Genomic DNA, 19,542 nt, shown 5'->3' with positions numbered 1-19,542 from the left:
ATTTCATTTTTTTATATGATGAGAATGGTTATTTGAACAGCCATACATCACAGCATATTCATTAGAAAGAGGACGAAATTGTACATTTTCTTTTCCACCCATGTTTGCAATCAGATACCACCACCCAGGCATACAATATGTTAGGGCCTATACTATGGCCAACAAAAATCAAGAAGATGGCATAGAACTAGTCCCCAGTATTCCCTGAGTATTAGATCAGTGTCAAGGTACCATGTCTTACTACATGCTAGGTCTTTGTGTGGAGGCAGCCACCTAAAAGAGCAGGGCTTTGCCTCCTCTTGATAAATCCACCTGATATATCGTGAAGTGATATTTTAAGAGAAAGCAGCAGAACTAGATTTGCATAGTCATTTGCTTGTGTTCCTGTGTTCCAGAAGCAGTCATTTGCTTCAATGACAGCAAGCCTTTAGAAGAACAATGAGTAGCACAGCAATGACATCACCAAATCTCACCTTTAAAACTCTTACAACTAGCAATCAGAGAGAGCAGTGCCTTAAGCCGGCCATACATGGGTCAAATTCCAAAATAAATTTATTTTGAAAACCAAAACTAAGAATTTCCGTTCGAGTTTCGCACCATTAGTGGGCCCCAGCAATGGCTGATTTTCATGTGGCCATCGAATTTGAGTGAATGGGCATGTTGGAAATTTTTAAAAAACAAGCAAATTTCTAATTAATGATGGAAGAATCGTGTAAGAAATCTATCGAAAAAGAAATATGTATGAGCTGTGACCTGGAAAGAAAATGAAAAGAAGACTGCTGGCCATAAAATTTATTTTCTGTAGCCACAAGAGGTGCAATTGAAGGCTTGGTTGGTCAAACTTCAAAATCAATGGTGGCGTCATTGGATTACAGAACACATGAAGTTTCAGATTTTCGAAAAAAGAAATTTAGTTCGGAATTCGACCCATGTATGGCCTACATTAGATGATTTCACACTTTAAAAAAAGGAGAATTACAGCCAAAGCTCGTTTGGCTGTACTTCCCCTGTGGATCACAGCAGTGCAGTTTGTTCTGCACTCCTGTGAACAGTTTTCAGCAGAGAGCGGACTGACGTCACAGAGGCGGTCCAGGTTCAGGCAAGATCGTGACAATGAAGTCGGGATCCACCCACATGCCTGGACCGGCACCCGGCTCAGCCTCTCAACAAACCGCTAAGAGCCTGAGCCAGCTGCTCCTGCCCCCTCCACAGCCCAGCGCTCAAGTTAGCGTGGGGAATGGGGGGGGGGGGTACAAAGCAGAGAGCTGATGACTGACAGGGAGCTTTGAGAATTGAGCGATCAGCAGTGTTGATCGCTCAGTTCTCAGTGTTACAGGTGCTGGGGCACAGATGCAGCATCGGACCGATGCTGCATTCACCAAGGTAAGTATGAATCTTTAAAAAAAAAAAAACACATGCTTTTAAATATGCAGCTCTGAGGCTACAGAACAGAAGAGCCTAGACAGTGTCAAATGTCAGGAAGAGCGCTGCCAATTTTCAGGCGGAATAGCAGTTATCTCACACTGCAGAGATGCAGTTAGGAGGCTTCAGGCACAGTCAATAGAAAAATTCTCTGCAACTTCTCTCAGAAGAAATGTAAGATACAAGGTAGATTTTTGGGTTACAATTTAGCCACAGCTAAACTTTCTATATAGGCCATTTAGTACAACAAGTGCTTGAAAGATCTTGGCAATGCTGGAATGCACTACATGGCTCACAATCACCTTTAACATGATCACATGCGGTTTGGTAAATTAAATAGCTGGTATAGCTCATTACATTTATAAACAAGGATGTAGGGGAAAATAAAATAGTAATTTCACATAAAAAGGTATGCATGACCAACGATACATGGTACTTCAACCTGTAGATTATAGGAGGCCATTTTTTTTCACATTTTGCATAACTTAAATTAAACAGGTTGATCTTTTCGATATCTTAGACCAAGGATTCTCAAACTACGGCCCTCCAGTTGTTCAGGAACTACAATTCCCATCATGCCTAGTCATATATGTGAATGTCAGAGTTTTACAATGCCTCATGGGATGTGTAGTTCTGCAACAGCTGCAGGGCCGTAGTTTGGGAATCCCTGTGTTAGACTATACAATATAATGACAGTGAATAGTGAAGAGGAAAATCATTTTATCATACAGGTTACTAGAATTTTCAACCTCTAACTATTGTCCCAGCTTATTCACTACCCTCCAGCCATTGCTGCACAAAGAGGGCTTTACTTGCACTGGGGGTGTACAAAACCAACATGGCAGCACTGATCAAGATCTCTAGAGACAGCTGGGCTATAGGAATATGATGATATAAAGCTCTAGGTGGCTGAGGATCTACTCTAGACACACATGCTTTCCATTACTATGCCCTAGACTTCCTTGTTCTGTTAGGTGAAGAATGTTAACCCCAAAGAAAACCAGATCTCAAAATCCTTCAGTTTTCAATACCATAGAGAGCAACTGGTAAAGCTATCCTGCTATAGTCCTCTCCCTTTCTCTAATTACAGATACCAGCATGGCTTGACAGTAAAACGGACAGAAAACAGCATCTCATTTCAGTATCAGCACAGGACACACATTATCACATGAGCTCATCTATACTCATCACAATCAATTTGCACAAGTGGACAGAGCAAGCTTATACCACCATCAGACAACAGTTTATTGTGTATGCTGTCATGGCTTCAACATAGGACTGTACAACCAAGTGAAGATGTAGACATTTGTAGCAAACCATTACCATTCATTGGGATGAGCACACACATATACGAACTGCACACTGCAGGCAAGAGTCATATGATTTAATATTACGGAGCCATTCTGAAGATGATGATGATTTATGTACAGTAGGCCTATATCTGTATGGTGATTAAACCTGGGGTCTCTTTTACAGGATCGAAAGCGTCAACCTTCCTTCTTTTAACTAGTGCCATAGTTATATACCATTTCCCAATATAGCTGAGTCAGACTCACTCCAGTGGTCAAGAGAAAGCGACGTCATTGAAGTTGCTACTCTCCACTGATACATCGGCAGCCATATTTAAATATATTTCATCCTGATCTTAAAAAAAAAAAAGAGAAAGCTTACAAACACCATATCAAAAAGTGTTGCTTATCGGTTGCAATATTTATTTGAAAAAAAAAAAAAAAAGTCAGATTATAGCATTATAGTTTAAAAATGGCCAAGATGGTAAAATGTATCACTTAAATAAAAAATGATACAGTCAGGGCCCAGCTCACGTTCTCCACACTGAATAAGGGATCACAATAGTTTTGCAAGCTGGGCAACCAAGATCAATAAAAATGGATTGGACATGATGCAGAACCCATTGTGGTATCAGACGAATGACATAAGGCTGTGATGTCAGTAGAGGTGGACCGACTCGAAGCAGGCTACACAGTGGGCCTTATATGTTCCCACATTATTTATACCCATTTGAGACAATGAATGAGCCAGACATGGTGAACATGGAAAATGTCGTTTACTCAGACCTTGGAATACCCATTTCCACCAAGGCTGATGGGCAAGGCCTTCTATGACTGTGTGCAAGTTAAATCTTCAACCATTAAATGGGATTGCTTTGTTCCAACTGCTACTGTATGCACAAAATTAAAGCATGAATCGTATTTTAGAGGAGTACAACAACAATCTTACTGCATAGGTATACTATAGGACAGACCAATGATTAACATAGGTGATCTAAAGGGGGTATGAGTGAGATTCATATCAGGCTTACAAAGCAACGACAGCTTATATTAAAAATAAATAAAAATGACCACTTGGTCAAATTTAAAAATCAATCACTTAAAAGGGTATCTGTGTACCCTTCCTATCAAACAATACCAAACTAGACAAGCATATTTGTCTATATTCGCATATCATATGCATAGACATATGATCTTCACAATCAGGGTACAGTCATATGTAAAAAAGATGTAAGGTTTGAGTCAAGGCCTTGGTACATAGGTTTCAGATGGATATGGTCAGGTTGATTAGAATACATCCATCCTAGCTGTGGGGAGCAAAAAAAAAAAGCCCCATCCCTTTCTGCAGCCCAGGGCTGCTTTGCATTGAGATTACGCAGCAGTCTTTAAATAGATTTTAGTCATTGCTTAAGCATGTCTGTTTCCCCCCTTGTATATTAAACTGGTATTTATCTGAAGTATCCTGCTTTAACACTACAATAAAAACAAACTCAACCCATACATGAAAGAGAGATCATTTTCCTTCAACTTGCTGATTTGTGTGTGTTTTTTTTCCCTATAAGACTATTACTGCACCATTCCTGCAGCAGAGTCAGTCTTCCTCTACATAGATATTTGCTGGAATACAGTCAGATATCACACAAGGTGTATGAAATATGTGCACCATCCCTTCTACATCATCTTGCACTGGACATCCAGCTGCATATACCTGATGTATGAAATCAAAACGACCCTCGAATGACGAGACTGATCTGGGGGGGCTTGTGTGTTTGTGTATGAACGCTGAGGTTTTCAGTTGCTTATCTTGAGATCTGGATGTGCTGCATACATTATTTGCCAAATAACACCATATTGAAAGGCCTAACATAAAATGTTAGCGATGTACAAAATGGTGGATGTAGGCATAGGCACTAAAATATGTACAATTCATACCATCATGTAAACACATACCTGTGCATTGTAGAAATCTGTGCCAAAAGCTCTATATTACAAAGATAGATAGATAGATAGATAGATAGATAGATAGATAGATAGATAGATAGATAGATAGATAGATAGATAGATAGATAGATAGATAGATAGATAGATAGAGCTATTTTTTTAAATTTCAGATCTCTACCCATGTAAAAAAAAATCTAAAAAAAAGAAAATAGCATTCTTACCAGTCAGCATTTTGAAGATGCAGGATTAAGCAAAGAAATAGTACAAACCTGACATATATCCTCGTGATGCCTGGGAAATAAAAGCTGGTGGGAAATGTTTGTGCAGGCGATAGTCCTTTTCACTACGGGACCTCATGCGGTCTGAGGCCCGGTCAGAGAAATCAGCACTAGGCCAGGCCCGGCGTAAGGTTGTACTCCGAGTCTTCTTCATTATGAGGCTACCTGAAGCCTAATTGTCCAGCTTCATGAGACAGGCCTCACCGCTGTTCCCTTTTTTTCATCAAAACATTAAGCGCACAGCTTGAGCATGGGCTGCAAACATTTTGCTGCTACCTCTTCTAGGAAGCCAGCTGTGGGTCCGTTCGTTTTCTCCCTCGAATGATCCAATTTTACACACGTCCCACAATGCATTACACTTCATTTGCAATCAATCCAGCTTATAGCTTCCAGATTCATGTGGAGGAAAGGCACATTATGTGGCTTCTCAGCCAAAGAAGGGGAGGGGGAGTGAGCAGAGATTTGTAGCGTGAAAGCTCTGAGATCCCAAACAATAGCTTGATTCAGCATAGGGCTGCTTAGCCAACTGTGAGGCACAACACAAAAGAACCAAGCAAATACTGGGAAAAAACACCCACAGATTTTGGTTTCAACCTGAATCCTTGCACCTAAGATCTTGCGAGAAAAAAAAAAAAAAAAGAAGCCACTGTCAATATCCTAGTGGTTGTGGAATTAAAATGAGCAGGCGATGACGACGAACGTAGTTTTTTTTTTTTTCTCCTCTCCTCCTCCTCTTCACCTATCAGGATCCGTGAAGCAAATCAATGAGGCAATCTAAATCGGCATTGCAGTAATCAAGGGACAATATTCATTCTTCACAACCACACAGCTGTTTCTTACACATTGGGCGTGCAAAAGCCCCCCCATTACATCATATCCCAGGCACGACCCTGCACCAGTTTTCACAGTGATATAAAAAGGCAGGAATCCTAGGCTTGCTGGTCACTGTCTCGCCTCTTGGCTTGGTCCTCTTGCAGCCTTTTCCTGGCACTGGTCATATTCCATTATTTATTGCTTCAGGCCCGCTCTTGCAAGCTTTGGGGGTCTTACAGTACAATTAGACCCAAGCAGCTTGCTTTCAGGTATTCCGAGCACTGCAAAGCCTGCTCTGTCCTCTGTTGAATGGCTCTGTGCCTTTGAATGCAGTGAAAAGCTATTGAAGGGCAGGAAGCAAGACAGCCAACCCAGTCTCATGCTAATCAAGAAGCTGTTTTAACCCTTTCACCTTGCAAAGTCAGCCTTGGAGCTTCATATTTTCTCAACATGCCATCAAACGCTTTGTTTTCTGCAAGGCCGGGCTTCTAGGTTAGCCAACAACATTACGCTGCTGCTGCATGGGTTCCATTACCAGCTCCGTCCCTGCTGCAAGATCAATGCCATTCCACGACAGGGTTAAGACAGACACACTGATCCTGTCAGGCATCACATTTTAAATGTAAAACACCCCGAGGCTCTCTCAAACCTTGGCTGTAGTCCCAGCCTATAATCAGCTCTTGTCTATTTACATACAAAGCTGTGTATTTTTAGGATAGTCCAGCCCTCTCCAAGGAGGAATGAAAATGTTTGTTTTGAAAGGGGAGAAGGGGGCAAAAGCGGGGAAAATAAATAAACGAACGTGGATGTTATTTCGGATCGATAAGCATACCGGGACAGGGAGAGAATCCAGTGACAGCTGCAAATTCCATTGGAGGAGTGCAAGCCAAGCGCCATAAAAGTGCCCTTCTAGCTGATCACTTCTCACCATCAACCTGCTCAGTGAAAGCCAGGAGCTGATGGCTCGGCTCTCCATGCTCAAAGCAGCTGTTATATCCCTGACAAATAATGGTCAATGGGTGTCACGCTGGGATGCACCCCAAGCACTTTCATCGCAATGCTATGCACAAGCCTTACACACCTTTGTGACAGCCTGTCAACTTTTTAATGAGGACTCTGATCCTGGAGAATCACCCAGGGGCACACATTACTGAGTGAGAGAAAATGATTAGAACTACTTTTACTCTTCCAGAGGTCAATCTTTAACATTCGGGAGAACTTTACTACGTTACATTTTTATTACGGGTATCAAAACTTGTAGAGGTGCACCGAATGGAAATTTTAGTACCGAAACTCAAAATGCAGGATGACGTTTTGGCCGAAAACCAAAACTGAAAATTATGTTTTTTTTTTTTTTAAAAGAAAATATTTTTTTTTTTAGAATTGTATTATATTTGACTTTTTATTAATATCATGAATTTAAATGAATATGAATTTATTGTCAGCCAATATTGGCACCTTTAGCGCAAGAAAAGCTCAAGAAAAAAGTATCCCTTTAAATTCTATGTCTTCACATTGGTCTGTTGCGCTTCCGCTATGGTGTTAAAAATTTTGCTTGCTGCATTTTTGGTCAGTTAAAAAACGCACCTCCCCATTGAGATGCATTGAAAACGCAGCAAGAACGCATCAATAATGCACCAGTGTTACGTTTTTGATGCGGTTTTTGAGTCACGTGACCTATGAAAAACAAACTATAGGGTGGCACAGTGGTGTAGTGGTTAGCAATTTCACCTAGCAGCAAGAGGGTCGCTGGTTCAAATCCCAACCATGACACTACCTGCCTGGAGTTTGCATGTTCTCCCTGTGCCTGCGTGGGTTTCCTCCCACACTCCAAAGACATGCTGGTAGGTTAATTGGATCCTGTATAAAAAAAAAATGGCCCTACTATGTATGTATGTATGAATGTGAGTTAGGGACCTTAGATTGTAAGCTCCTTGAGGGCAGGGACTGATGTGAATGTGTAATGTATATGTAAAGCGCTGCGTAAATTGACAGCGCTATACAAGTACCTGAAATAAAAATAAATAAGCACAGTTGGAGCTGGTTCACCCTATAAAAAAACGCACTCCAGATGCATTTCTGCATGCACGGTTTGATGCGTTCTGGTGCTCTTTTGATACGTATAAACATAAAAAAGGGACGACAGAAAAAGACTGAGTAGCCAATCAAGTCAGCCCATTTTTTAATTTTTTTGGCTTTGTTTTTTTTTCATTAAAATATTTTTGATGCGTTTCCAGATGCATTCCAGATGCTTTTTTCTTGTTTTGTTTTTCACCGTACTGGGGTCTGGTGCGTTTTTGATGCGTACCAGTGCATTCTGGTGTGTTTTTAATGCGTTTTACTAAGTTCCAGTACACGAAAATTGAAGCATGTTCTACTGCAACTGGAATGCCCTGGAATTGACCGCACCAGTGTGAACTATGCCATTGGAAACCATGTAACCTACTTTCCATGTTTTTTTGATACAGAAAAAAAAAAAAAACACACTGAACTGCATGTGCATGCAAGTGCTAGTTCACACCAGATGCAGTCCAGTGCGGTTTTATTTTTCTGCATGAAAAATGCATGCACTGCGTTTTCCATGTATTCCAAATGGCCCTAATTCACACCAGTGCAGTCAGTTTCAGGTACAGAAACAGAACTGTATTGGAACACAGCACTGGAGCTGCGTGTGGTGTAAACTTTAAGCAAAAACTCATCCAGAACGGATCCGGAGTGCATTTTTGTGGTGTGAACTGGCCAAAAAAGGGTAGTAAAATCATGGCTAAATTTCAGTAAAATCACGTGCATTTTCATGTGTGAATGTGGAGCAGGTGCGTTAAATTTGGTGTTATCGCACTCACTCTCTCATACTGATCACTGGAAGTTCAACATTGCACCTTATGGCAAAGAACTCTCTGAGGATCTGAAAAAAAGAATTGTTGCTCTACACTTTGGGCACAATTTGGACATTTTCACTTAGGGGTGTACTCACTTTTGTTACCAGCGGTTTAGACATTAATGGCTGTGTGTTGAGTTATTTTTAGGGGACAGCAAATGTACACTGTTATACAAACTGTACACTCACTACGTTACATTGTAGCAAAGTGTCATTTCTTCAGTGTTGTCACATGAAAAGATATAATAAAATATTTACAAAAATGTGAGGAGTGTACTCACTTTCACGAGATACTGTGTATCAGAACTCAATAGCTCAAGGTGAAATTTATAAACACATGTAGTGTCTCAGTCTGTGTTCTCAGTAAGAAAACGGAGCCTTAAATCAGGTAGCTTCTAGTGTGCTCCCTATTTAGTTAACCACAGTGCACCGGGAATTCTTTGGCAAATATTGTTTAGTTGTAAAACAAAGGATTGTGTATCCATATAGAAAACCACTATAGTTTCCCTAATAGTAAATCTGTTGTCCACAACAACAAAACACCAACTAGGTGTCACTTTTGCAGCCTGAGTTATAAACTGTAAGCAGATATGATTTTTTTTTTTCATTTGTGATTGGGTCATTCGCAATAGTGCTGGGCCGAGTACAATGTGAAGATCTGCTTACTTAGGCAGACAGCATATATAAAATCAATGAATACACAATGGCTGTAAGGAATCACCCAAACAACAGTGTTTGACAGGTATACAGGGACGAGTGCATGGATCCCAGAGCCTGTGCATTCAGGGCCATGAACCCAATTCCATCATACCATGGAATATTGGCTGTGCCGGTGAGTCTGTACAGCTCTTGCATGTACATGCTCCAATATGGGCTGTCTGCACCTATCTCAGTGTTGGGACAAAAAGTAGGAAAGGGGAATGTTTGCGTTATAAAGTGCTTAGCGCCCATGTGAACGAGCTTTAAAAAGAGATCTCCCCTTTAAACATTTCATGTACACCAGCAATATAATGCTATAACCTGAACGAGTACTGTCAAGAGACTTTGGAATTCCAAATCCCCCATGGGCTCATAGCTCATGTGAGCACTTGAAAAAAAAAAAAAAAAAAAAGAAACCTATAGATATATCTTTAAATGCCTTGGTTGTCATCCATGAATAATTATTGCTAGCAAGACCTTCATTTAACCTTCAGGTAATTGATACCAAACTGAAACAACTATTCAGTATTCCTGCATTCTAGCTGAGCAGGGTCCTTGTAACTTGGCACTGTTCTATATTATCAACTATTATTACCTACATAAGCTGAAATTAAAGTGGAGTTCCAACTCTCTTAAAAAAATTAAAGGCAGCAGCTACAAATACTGTAAATTGTAGAACTTAGCTGTCCAGGGAGCCCGCGATGTCGGCACCCGAAGCAGATTTACGTATCGGCTCTCGGGTGCTGCCGCCGCCATCCAGGCTAAGAGAACACGGCAGTAAAGCCTTTCGGCTTCACTGCTGGTTCCTTACTGCGCTTGTGCAAAGGGCACTGCGCTTTGTAATTGGCCCAGCGGCGGAGGAAAAATTAAGGGGCTGAACTTCCGCGGCACTGTCTCCCAGGAAGTGGGGAAGGGTACCTGTGAAAAACTTTTGAGTGGAACTCCGCTTTAACTTTTGACTTTCTACAATTTATGGGAGGTATGGGGGACCTCAACTGTGGCCAGTGAAAGTACCAAAAAGGCCCCACATAATATTCTGTACAGGTGTAGCCAAAAGTTTTGAGAATGACACAAATATTATTTTTCACAAAGTCTGCTGCCTCAGTTTTTATTATGCCAATTTGCATATACTGCAGAGTGTTATGAAGAGAGATCAGATGAATTGCAATTAATTGCAAAGTCTCTTTGCCATGAACATTAACCTAATCCTATAAAACAACATTTCCACTGCCTTTGTGAAAAAAGGCTCAAGGGCACTCAAGAAAGTCCAGCAAGTGCAAGGACCGTCTCTTGCAGTTGATTCAGCTGCGGGATCGGGGCACCACCAGTGCAGAGCTGGCTCAGGAATGGCAGCAGGCAGGGGTGAGTGTATCTGCATGCATCGTGAGGCAAAGACTTTTGGAGGATGGCCTGGTGTCAAGAAGGGAAGCAAAGAAGCCATTTCTCTCCAGGAAAAGCATCAGGGACAGACTGATATTCTGCAAAAGGTACAGGTATTGGACTGTTGAGGACTGGGGTAAAGTCATTTTCTCTGATGAATCCCCTTTCCGATTGTTTGGGGCAAATTTTGGGTCCATGCCCAGGAAACTCTCCAGATCTTAATCCCATTGAGAACTTGTGGTCAACCCTTAGGAGGCGAGTGAACAAAAAAAACCCCACAAATTCTGACAAACTCCAAGCATTGATTTTGCAAGAATGGGCTGCCATCAGTCAGGATGTGGCCCAGAAGTTGACCGACAACATGCCAGGGCGAATTGCAGAGGTCTTGAAAAAGAACTGTCAACACTTTAAATACTGGCCCTTTGCATAAACTTAATATAATTATCAATAAAACCATTTACACCTATGAAATGCTTGTAATTACTTCACTATACCATAGTAACATCTGACAAAAAGATCTAAAAACACTGAAGCAGCAGACATTTTGAAAATTAGTATTTGTGTCTTTGTCAAAACTTTTGGTCATGGCTGTATATGTATCACAACAGAAGACTGTCAGAGATGGCAGATATAGTGGAGGAGACGGTCAGAGACTGCAGACATGTTACAGGTGTTGGAGACGGCAGACATGCTGAAAAAAAGTCAGGGACTTGGGATTTGTTACATGAAACGATTCAAGATTATAGCCTCTTTGCAATATACGGCTTTCCACTTGATAAACTGCCCCCAAAGAGTTCCATAAAGAGGCATAAAACCCAACCTTTTCACTGCTGACTACTCAGCAATTGTGACATTAACTTAAAAATAAAAAACACTAAAAAAAAGATTAAAAAAAAAAAAAAAACATTTCTCAGTATAGTGATTAAATCATATGAATGACACATATGACTTCAATCATGTAACATTCTTTTGGGAACCTGTCTGGCAAAATACTTTTCATTTTTGCTTTGAAAAAAAATTACATGCCAATCTTTAACCATATTACGGAGATTTAAATTGCATCTCCAGCAGAAGCTGATTTTTTTGATAGAGCGGGTTACAATGTACAGCAATACAATGTACAACCTTCCAAAGCTTTTTATTGTTGCCTGTGTGGGAGATTTTCTTTCACTTTGTCTCTGGGTGACAACATTGTCAACTTAGAAAGTGAGGAAACATCAATTATAAATGTATCTGCACTCCCTGTTTTGCAAAGCTTCAAAACTACCAGTTGATCCAGCCAAAGAAATCCATCTATGTAGCTTGTTGTGATGGTGTGGCAACTATGCAGCACTGCTCCTGAATACAGAACAGTGTTAAAGGGATTGTAAAGTCACAAGGTTTTTTATCTTAATCCATTCTATGCATTAAGATAAACAGCGTAAGTGGTGTGTCACGTCTTTGTCCCACCCTGCATGTGTCTGACGTCATCAGGGGTCACATGATCATGCACGTCACTTCACTCTATTAATATACACAACCGCTTTACGATGATCCAATCCAATTCCATCCTTCTGGACCGATGGGCATAATCACATATAAACTAGCTACATAACCTTACCACATATGGTACTAATTTTTTGCCTCATATTAATTAAAACCATTAAATAAAAGTTATGAATAAAATCGTGTATAAAAAAAAAAAAAAAAAAAAAATTAGGTTAAGGCTAGTTAAAGCGGTAGTATACTCCGCCATTAAACTTTTACCTACAGGTAAGCCTATATATAATAAGGCTTACCTGTAGGTAAAATTAATATCTCCTAAACCTACACGGTTTAGGAGATATTCGCCCTGCATGCAGCCGCTGACACCAGCGGCGCATGCGCTCTGAAGGTCCGGCTCCTTGCAAGAAAGTAAACTCCCGCGCCCATGCACGGGAGCCACTCACAGCGCCTGAGCCGCCGAACCTGGAAGAGACGCCAAGGGAACATGACAGCTCCCTCAGTGCTGTCAGGGCGACCGTGTCGGGGCTTTGTTTTAAGGTAAGTATTTCATAATGAGCTAGTATGTGATGCATACTAGCTCATTATGCCTTTGCCCTGCAGGTTTTTTTTTTTTTTTTTTTGTTGTGATGATACAACCGCTTTAAAGGGACCTCTATTGGTGGTATAATTGCATATGTATACAACGAAGGCTAACAATTCAACATGAAAGAGCAGTATCAATGCCCTCTAGTGGTTAAGTTATATAATAACGTATCACCACTATTCATCCCATAGGAATAAAATCTAATTGGACCATTTCACACTGAGAAAATACGTTACAATGACAAAATAATTAATAATTTCAAACTAAACAATTTAAGTCAATGTCTATATTCATACCCAAAGGATACATAGTATTCATTTCAAAAATCCATTTGGTTTTGTTTTTGGAAACCTTCTGGGTCATGTTGCCCCCCCCCTTGATTGTTGCTCAATCCTAACAAAGCCACAAAAGACCATAGGGCTGGGGTCCCTATTGTGATAAATCCTGAAGTGGTTGGATAGACTGTTTTGGAAAACCCTTGATTATATTATTTACATTTTCATTAATCCAAATCCCTAGTTTCCTGGTAGTCCGACCAATATACTGTAATCCACATGGACAAGTAATCAGGTATGTTACATGAGTATACTGACATGTGATAAATTTCTTTATCTCGTACGTTCTTCCTGTATTACTGGACTCAAATGAGGTTATCTTTTTGGCTTTATTTTTCACAGTCCTACAAGCCCTACATCTTCTGCAATAAAAGAATCCCGTCTGGTCTAAGAACGTCACTTTTTTCTTCGGTGGGTCAGGTATATTAGGAGTTAAACTATTTCTCAAGTTGTCAGCCCTACGATATATAAATTGTGTTTTTTTTCCACAAGACATAACTAAGGTTTTGGTCTCTCATCAAGATTCGCCAATGTTTGCGAACAATACATTCAAATTACATATAATCGCGATTAAAGTTGGTAAGAATAGCCATTTCTCCTACATTGTTCACTTTTTTTGGGCTTATTGGCTAACAACTCCTTTCTATCCATATTCTTAACTTTATTCTGGATCGACACCAAAGTATTATGGTCGTAACCGTTTTACTTTAAACGCATTCACTAGTATATTAGACTGTTCGACGTAATACTCTATGCGCTTACAGTTTCCCCTAATGTGCATTGACTGACCTTTTGGTATACCCCCCCAACCATTTGGGGTGGTGGCAACTAGCAGTAAGATTATAACTATTCCTATCAGTCTTCTTAAAGAATATTTTTGTGTCAATGAACCCATGCCACTTTGCCAAAACCAAATCCAAAAAGTTAACTGTGTGTTTATCCCAACTGGCTGTAAACTTAAGACCATAAATGTTATTATTGATCCTTTCTATGAACTTGATCAGACTTTCTTCAAACCCATTCCATTGGATTATGGCACTCTTCCTCCCACTGACTCCAACATTGGGGTACTGTTTCCTCCAATGAGACCAATGATATGGCACTATTCTTCCACTGATTTCAGTGATAGAGCATTATTCCTCCTTTCTCAAATAGGCGCAAAGTAATATTTTTTTTATCCCGCTTTTTACCAATTCTGGAGCATTTATTTATTTTATTGGGTGGTAACTGGTGACCCTTTTTTTGGGTGAGTTAACTGGGGCATTTTTTACTCCAAAAATAAACATTGAAGATAAATTCTACATCTCAACTAACATTATTAGTAGCTAAGTAGTACCATTTTTATTTATGCAGATCACTACATCAAATCTGAAAGAGGGACATTTGTGGGACAGATTGATTTAGTTCCAGTTAAGGGATTGTACCTCAACAAGAGGGACAGTTGGGAGCTATGTTATAGCATTGTAACAGAATCCTGGAGCATCTTGCTTGAAGGAAGACCAGTACAACACAATGCTGCTGAATAATGAATGGTCTCCTTGGTGACTTGTTGAATCAATATTGGTGTTCTTATTATATGACATAGGACATGTCCCTAAAATGTGACCTGGTCCTGATGCTGGCAGTTATGGCTGTCTGTCGCACTGTTTTAAAGTACATATCATAGTGCCATTATGACAAAAATAATTGTTGGCCATAGCCAACTCTAGGGCTCTAATCAGCAAATTTTTTTTTCCCCCTTTTGGATAAATATTTTACATAAATAAAAGCTGATCATTGTAATTCTTCTGGTGCGGCTCAGGGTGCCCATATTACTAGATGGAGGGAAGGAGATCACTATAGGAACTTCACAAAATTGGCTTTAAGTAGCAGTAAATATAATTTTACCCGTAGTCTACTTATATTACCCTCCATGCAAAAGAGAATGAACAGCTGCAAGCTAAGGCCTTCTTACTGCTATTTATATACTATATAATGAAAGCCTACCCCACCCAATAAAGCTGTACTTTAAAACAGTGCGACAGACAGCCATTATCAGGACCAGGTCACATTTTAGGGACATGTCCTATGTCATGTCATAAGAACACCAATATTGATTCAACAAGTCCCACAAATGTCCTTCTTTCAGATTTGATGTAGTGATCTGCATAAATAAAAATGGTACTATTTAGCTACTAATCATGTTAGTTGCGATGTAGAATGTATCTCCAATGTTTATTTTGGGAGTAAAAAATGCGCCTGTTAACCCAAAAAAAGGGTCACCAGTTACCACCCAACAAAATAAAATAAATAAATGCTCCAGAATTGGTAAAAAGTGGGATAAAAAAAAATTACTTTGCGCCTGTTTGAGAAAGGAGGAATAATGCTCCATCAATGAAATCAGTGGAAGAATAGTGCCATATCATTGGTCTCATTGGAGGAAACAGTACCCCAATGTTTGAGACTAATAATATGGCACTATTCCTCCCACTGACTCCAACATTGGGGTACTGTTTCCTCCACTGAGACCAATGATATGGCACTATTCCTCCCACTGACTCCGTGGAGGAAACAGTACCCCAATGTTGGAGTCAGTGGGAGGAATAGTGCCATATTATTAGTCTCAGTGGAGGAAACAGTACCCCAATGTTGGAGTCAGTGGGAGGAATAGTGCCATAACACTGGTCTTAGTGGAGGAAACGGTACCCCAATGATGGAGTCAGTGGGAGGAATAGTGCCATATTATTAGTCTCAGTGGAGGAAACCGTACCCCAATGTTGGAGTCAGTGGGAGGAATAGTGCCATAACACTGGTCTTAGTGGAGGAAACGGTACCCCAATGATGGAGTCAGTGGGAGGAATAGTGGGGGGAATAGTGCCATATCATCCATGTCAATGGGAGGATTTTTGCCATGTTCATTTCAATTGGAGATGTGCTCCACTATTTGCATCAGTGTAAGGAATAGTGTCATAGCATTAGTGTCAATGGCAGGAATAGTGTCCCGTTATTGGTTGTCCCGTTGTTGGTGTCAGTTGGAGGCATAGTGCTGTATTGCTGGTGTCAGTGTGAGGAATATTACCCCAAATGTGGCTTGTGGGCCTTCGTTTGGGGACTGCTGAACTACAGGCTCTTCATGCATCTTCTGTGCCAAATAGAAAATGTTTTAATTCCATTTGTTGCAATGGGAATCTATATTTAGATGCCTACCTAATGCTTGCATAAACACAATATTACACTTACCTAAAATAATTTTGCAACAAGGACAATAAATATTCCCCACTAAACGCAAGACATAATGAACAGGATGGGTAAGAGTCTGGACAGGATGGGTAAGGTGGGTAACAGTGAGAGTCAGTCAGTATTATGTTTTGAGGAGGAAAGGCCTAGAGGCACAAACTTTGTGCGGGTCAGGTACAGTGTTAGTATTAGCTGCTATTCTTTTGCAAGATGAACAAGTAAACATATTAATGGTCATATCAGGAAATTTCATGAGTGCCTCGCTTTATAACAAAAAAATCCAGACTTTTAATCAGTCTGAAATTCTTTTAATGTTCTTCTATTTGTTGTCATGAGCACAGGGTATAAAGTAATGTTATTAATCATGTCCGTCTTCTCTCCATTTAGCAGAATGTGCACAACATTGCAATTTATTTTCTTGTTGCTGTTCTCTGCGTCAGCAATTATTCAGGAAACACAGACCTCATCTGATGATGTCACCAGTTCTTGAATGCAGAAAGAGACCGAAATGATAGGGAATGCAGAATGTAGAGGAGGCAATATTTCATAAAAATTAAATTTCACCACCACAGCCAGAATCTGCCTTAACATGCACCTTACTGACATCTGTCCTACTATTTTAGTGCTAGAGGAAGTTCAACCAGAGAACCAATGATGCATATCTACACTATGAGCATCACGCTAGAGAAGGTCCTGGGACAAGAACACTGTCTAATCACTTTGCTTGTCATCTTATAGGTCCTGCACCTGGGGTTATTTTTGACCTAACACGGCATCTTTTCTTTTGTATATTACCTAGATGTATAATTTAGAATTATAGATCTTCACTGGAAAGCCAAATTTGTTCATTACACATGCAAGCTTCTGCATGGTACTACATACTACTCAGGGGTTCTGCCTTACTGTTCCTTCTTGCAATGAAAAAATGTATGAAATAAATAAAGAAGAACTCCGGAACAGATGGGGCTGAGGAACAGAAAGAAAACCAGCAGCAGGATACTGGATTACAAAGTCTGCTGCATTTGCTTACGTTCCTAGGTATGATGGGAATGGAGTTCTTCACTCAGCAATTTCTTGCTGAGTGAGTACCACACCACATGAATGGCAGAAATTAGGATTTGTTCCAGGAGAAAGGACCAGTTCTCAGTGTAGACCTCACACACAGTGCTCAGCATAAAATGAGTACCCCCCTTTTGAAAAGTACGATTTCAATCAATATTTCAATGAACACAAGAACAATTTCCAAAATTTTGACATAACAGAGTTTTATAAAACATTTGTTTAGCTCATTACATGAAAGTTAGGGTAAGAATTTAACTTGGATAACAAAATCTTCAGTTTACTCAAATTAGTTTATGAAAAAATGAATACATCCCACAACAAAAACTACTACCTCTTGTATTTTGTATGACCTCCATGATTTGGAAGAACAGCACCAAGTCTTTTAGGTATGGAATGAACAAGTTGGCGACATTCTGAAACCTCTATCTTTTTCAATTCTTCAAGATCGACCTTTTTTAAAGCTTTTAAAGCCTGGATGCAGGATGGAAAGTGATGCTCAACTTGTCTCTTTTGAATTCCCAATAGGTATTCAATTGGGTTCAGATCAGGAGACTTACTTGGCCACTAAATCACTCTTACCTTGTTCTTCTTTTCAGAAATGCAACAGTGGCCTTAGATGTGTGTTTTGGATCATTGTCATGTTGGAAAATTGCACAATGACCAAGGACACGGAGTGATGGTAGCATCTTCTCTTTCAATATAGAGCAGTACATCTGTAAATTCATGATACACTCATGCTGCCCCACGGAAGGCCACTGCCACCACCATGTTTCACTGTAAGCACCATGCATTTTTTTTGTACTCCTCACCTTTGCAGCGCCCTACAGTATTGAAGCCATCAGTTCCAAAAACATTGATCTTGGTCTCATCCCTCCACAGTGAAGAGTCCCAGTAGTCTTCTTTTTCAAGATGGGCCTGGCAAATTCTAGGTGGGCATTTTTGTGCATGGGCTTTAGGAGAGGCTTCCCTCGTGGGTGACACCCATGCATGCCATTCCTCTGCAGTGTATGCCATATTGTGTCACGGGAAACAATCACCCCAGTTTGGCTTTCTACTTCTTTAGCGAACTGCAGTGAACTTGCATGGCGGTTTTCTTCAACCCTTCTCACCAGAAGACACTACTGTCGAGGTGTTAACTCCTGTGGATGGCCTGGACATCTCTGTGAGATGGCTGCAGTTCCATCTTTGTGAAATTTTGGTATTACTTTTGCTATAGTATTCTGACTGATAAGTAAAGCTTTGCTGATCTTGTAGCCTTCACCTTTCTTGTGTAAAGTAATTATTTTCTTTTTCAGGCCTTGTGACATTGCTCTCCATGTGGTGCCATTGCTCAAAGCAAGAAATAAGAAGGGGTTTTCTTTGTTACGTAAAGCCCTTTTATAATTAAGGCCCCTTTCACACATACGGCCCGTTTTTCATCCATCCGTTGACGGATGAAAAACGGACATCAATGCATCTCTATGTAAAAACGGATGACAACGGATGATCATCCGTTAACATCCGTTTTCATCCGCTTCCGTCAATGTTTTCATCCGCTTCAGTCAATGTCTGTTTTTTGGAACGGATGAATGCCTTATTTTTCATCCGTCAAAAAAACGGATCGGACAAAAAGCGGATATAAACGGACAAACGGTCCGTTTTTTTCATTGGTAGTGGATGTAAAAAAAAAAAAAAATGGATGAAAAAAACGGATGAAAAATCTGATACATTTTGACGTGACTGAACTGATGAACTGAACGGACACAGCATGGGCCCTTTCACACGGGCGCTCCGTATGTCCACAAATCATCCTATTTTTTTGCGGATGATTTACGGACATAATGCAAGTCAATGGCATTGCGGATGTCAGCGGAATACCATCCGCTGACATCCGATTTTCTTCCTTTCAGTTCTGTTCCGTTTTTTGGAATGGAACAGAACTCTATTTTTCCTCCGTTCAAAAAACGGAAAGGAAGCAAAATCGGATGGCAGCGGTGTCATCCGCTGACATCCGCAATGCCCATAGACATACATTATGTCCGTATATCATCCGCAAACGGATGGGATGATATGCGGACATACGGAGCGGATGACACAAGTGCCATCCGCTCCGTAAAAAAAAAAAAAAGTGCCGGAGCGGATCGCAATGCGGTCCGCTCCGTGTGAAAGAGCCCTATGTGTG

At 40.4% G+C, this 19,542-nt stretch overlaps 1 protein-coding gene across 2 annotated transcripts in view; it reads right to left on the bottom strand.

Moving 5' to 3' along the window:
- STOX2 (storkhead box 2) overlaps positions 1-19,542 on the bottom strand; it is a 298,120-nt gene that overhangs the window by 171,435 nt on the left and 107,143 nt on the right. The window contains exon 1 of one of the 2 annotated variants that reach the window (XM_082265979.1): positions 4,922-6,440. The exons of the other annotated variant lie outside the window; for it this stretch is intronic. Within the exon in view, the coding sequence (XP_082122105.1) occupies positions 4,922-5,084 (163 nt within the window). The 5' untranslated portion in view covers positions 5,085-6,440. Of the gene's footprint in view, positions 1-4,921; positions 6,441-19,542 lie in introns of those variants that run through there. 2 annotated transcript variants of the gene reach the window in all.

The sequence above is a fragment of the Pelophylax lessonae genome (genome assembly GCF_965119305.1).
Source record: "Pelophylax lessonae genome assembly, chromosome: 1".
Lineage (NCBI taxonomy): Eukaryota > Metazoa > Chordata > Amphibia > Anura > Ranidae > Pelophylax > Pelophylax lessonae.
Note: the sequence above shows the minus strand (reverse complement) of the source record. Positions and strands in the feature narration are given on the sequence as shown.